We start from the raw sequence: 3,659 nt of genomic DNA, 5'->3' as shown, positions 1-3,659 counted from the left end.
ATCATATAATTAAAAGAATTTTAATTGTAAAAGAAGAAAATATATTATGTAAGAGAACTTTATCAATATTTTATTTATCTTTATTACAATTTTTTTTGAAAAAATTTGTAAACTCCCTTTTACATTATTCCTCTCTCGTGTCACGTAGAGAGTGATGGTGAAAATCCCTTTTACATTATTCTTCTTATATAAAAAATCTCTATTTATGTATCTAACCTCTTAATCTTAAATAAAGAAGTTAATTCTTAATTTATAAATAATATTTTTAAATTTATATATTCTTTTAAATTTTAATAATATTTTAAATATTTGAAATTAGAAAATTAATTAATTTTTTAATAATTCTTTCCTCAATTAAAATTTCTAAACCCCTATCATGGATGTCCTGTAAACTTTAAGTCTCTAGTTATAAACCTAATACCCTAATCATAAAAAAAATTATATCTAATTTATAAATAATATCTTTAAATTTATAGAACATTATAAAGATAAAATAATATTCTTTTAAACGGTTAATTTAAACTCTCTGAAAAATCAGATAAATATCAAAGATGTGAGTGGAACCCAACATCCGATATGCATATAGAAATTAAATTAATTGTGCAATTACTATTGCAACTAATAATAATAAAGGGTAAAGATTCAAAACCACTTTCCAAAATAGAAAACCCTGAAGTGAAGAATGAAGATATGTTGAAATCTTAATAGGAAAGCAGGGCGTTTTTGCCATTTTCCATGTGGAAGATGGTAATTGGTGGAATAAAAAATGCCACAAAAAGTGCCAACAACTCATAACTCATAGATACAACATTACAAAAGGGCATTGCAAGCAAATGACAGACAATTCTCTAGTCAAGGTAGCCGTTGCTATACAATCATTAACGCTCACATAACATTTCCCTCGTCAACAAGGAACCACCTTCTCTCTCTTTATTTTCTTTTCCACCACCACGCTCCTTCCTTCAATGAATTCCCTCGTTGCCCAAGCCGAATTTTCCGCTCCAATGGATTCAAAACCCAACCTTTGGAACACACCACCTTCAACTTGCAGCAGCTATAGCAGCAACAGCAGCGAGAGCGATGCCAGCCCCTTCTGTTCCCATCGCATACCCATAGCCATAGTTTCTGGCTTCTTCCACTCTCACCGATCACTCGCAGTTCTCTCGGGACACGTGGGCTCCGTTTCATGCTTGGCCTTATGCGGTGAGTTCATCCTCAGTGCCTCGCAGGGTAAGGATATCATAGTGTGGCAGCAACCAGATTTGAGGGTGTTTGCAAAGTTCGGACAAGGAGATGGGTCAGTGAAGGCACTTGCATCGGTTGGGAACAAGGTTTTCACCGCACATCAAGATAGCAGGATCAGAGTTTGGAAGGTGTCAAGAAGCTCAGAGAACGTGTTCAAGCTCGTTGATACTCTTCCCACAACCAAGGACTATTTGGGGAAGTTCATGAAGCAGAGCAATTATGTACAAACCCGGAGGCACCACAAGCGTTTGTGGATTGAGCATGCGGATAGCATTTCATGCTTGACGGTTTATAGCGGTTTGATTTATTCTGGGTCGTGGGACAAGACTCTTAAGGTGTGGAAGCTCTCGGATTTGAAGTGTTTGGAGTCTATAAAGGCTCATGATGATGCTATCAATGGGTTGGTGGCGTGTAAAGGGGTTGTGTATTCTGCTTCTGCTGATGGAAAGATTAAGGCTTGGGGGAGAAAAGATGGGAAGGGGGGGCATGCTTTGAAGGGGATTTTGGAGGGTCATAAAGATGTTTCTTTTAATGCTGTTGTTGTTTCTGATGATGGGAAATGGGTTTATGGAGGAGGGTCTGATGGGTTTGTGATGGGGTGGGAGGGGTGTGGGGGGTTTGAGAGTTGTTGGAAGCTGGTTTCTGAGACCAAGGCACATGAGATAGCTGTGTTGTGTATGTGTTTAATGGGGGAGTTATTGTGCAGTGGATCAGCGGATAAAAGCATAGGGATTTGGAGGAGAGAGGCTTTTGGTAAGCTTTGTAAAGTTGGGGTCATAAGTGGTCATGAAGGGCCTGTGAAGTGTTTGCAGGCCTCATCTAATAGAATTGGTGGTGGCTTTTTGTTGTATAGTGGAAGCCTTGACAGAAGCGTTAGAGTTTGGTGGGTTCCAAGGTATAATAATGATGCAGAAGAAGTAAACGATAACAACTCCACAAGATTTGGCACAGTCAATCATCCCATGTTAGGATAGGAGGAACATGTTGAAGGCTGAGTGGGTGATGAAGCACACGATCTATTTTAACAGTGTCTGCCGTGTTTCCTTCTTGATTATTCATTTTCTCCTTTGAATTTGTTTTAGGTTGCAGAAAGACTAGAATGAAGGGCAGAATTGAAGATTTTGTTTGTATCTTGAAATTGCTGTTTTGCTTTTCGGTTTGCAAATGGTGTTGATTTCGTTTTTTTTTTTCTGAGCTGACTGTAGAATTTTAGGGTGAAATTAGGGGGCATAGCAGAGTGGGGTGGTTATACTTTTGTTTTTTAAATTATTTTTTTGTATTTGTATACAATTGTAACTATGCCTATAAAGGATTCAATCAATGGAAATAAGTCATGTTCTTTTGTTACTCGCATGATGCAGGATTCAATCAATGGAAATAAATCATGTTCTTTTGTTAGTTACATGATGCATCCAATCGAAGCTTAATGGACATGTAACCTTTTTGAAAGTGCATTTGCTTAGGACAATAATTAGCACAAGGAAAAGGACAGCAGAACATAGCACTTTATTACCCTAAGTGCATTGAAGAGATTAATGTCTCCAAATATCTTTGAGCTCTTCAGCAACTAAAACAAATAAAACAACCACCAAACAAACAACTATTAAGAATAGAAAAAGAAAAAAAGATTCTTGCGACAAACAATTCTGTTATTATTTGAGTCAAGGAATCTTGTCTTGCTATCTATGATATCTAAATCAGCATACTCATTCTGCTTGTTATTTTGTTAGTGGAGACAAATGTCACTACGTGACTATTAGTGAGTCAGAGGCTTGAGCCAATTGAGATCAAAGATAGTGTAGACATGTCCTATACTTCTATGGCTTAATTACCCATTTTATCCTATAATTGCACATCTTTTATGTTTTAGTCCTTACACCTAAAAATTACTTTTTAGTCCTTATGTGTACACTTTTTAGCCTTTGTCATTCAAAATTATATGAACAAAAACGGATTAAAAAAATATATGCCTAGGAACTAAAATTAGTTAAAAAAAGTGTATCTAAATGGATTTAAACTAGTTAAATAGCGTAAGAGGAGAGACTAAAACGAGTAATATTTAAATGTAAGAATTAAAACATAAAGATTGTGTAAGTATAAAGGTCAAATGAGTAATTAAATATGCTTTTATTCTTGTTTTTTATTTTGTAGATCATGACCAGTATTCAAAACAACCACATATTTCTAAAACAAGTTTTTTATTGTGAAATTAGTGGCCTTGGTTTATATTTTATTGTTATCTTAGTGAAGAAATTAGGGGACATAGCTGATTGGAGTAGTTATGCTTTTGTTTTTTAAATTTCATTTTTGTATTTTGTATACAATTGTAATTGTTATCATAGGTACGTTGAAGAGATTAATGTCTCCAAATATCATTAGGATAAGCTCTTCAGTAGCCAAATCAAATAATACCA

At 35.2% G+C, this 3,659-nt stretch overlaps 1 protein-coding gene across 1 annotated transcript; it reads left to right on the top strand.

Moving 5' to 3' along the window:
• Nucleotides 1–661: 661 nt before the first annotated feature.
• On the top strand, nucleotides 662–2,592 carry LOC100775295 (protein JINGUBANG). The gene has a single exon (XM_003540545.5). The coding sequence runs from the start codon at nucleotides 966–968 to the stop codon at nucleotides 2,217–2,219; it is 1,254 nt and encodes a 417-aa protein (XP_003540593.3). The 5' UTR covers nucleotides 662–965; the 3' UTR covers nucleotides 2,220–2,592.
• The last annotated feature ends 1,067 nt before the right edge of the window (nucleotides 2,593–3,659 follow it).

This window comes from Glycine max, chromosome 12 (genome assembly GCF_000004515.6).
Source record: "Glycine max cultivar Williams 82 chromosome 12, Glycine_max_v4.0, whole genome shotgun sequence".
Taxonomy (NCBI): Eukaryota; Viridiplantae; Streptophyta; class Magnoliopsida; order Fabales; family Fabaceae; genus Glycine; species Glycine max.
This window is presented reverse-complemented; position numbering and strand designations above follow the sequence as displayed.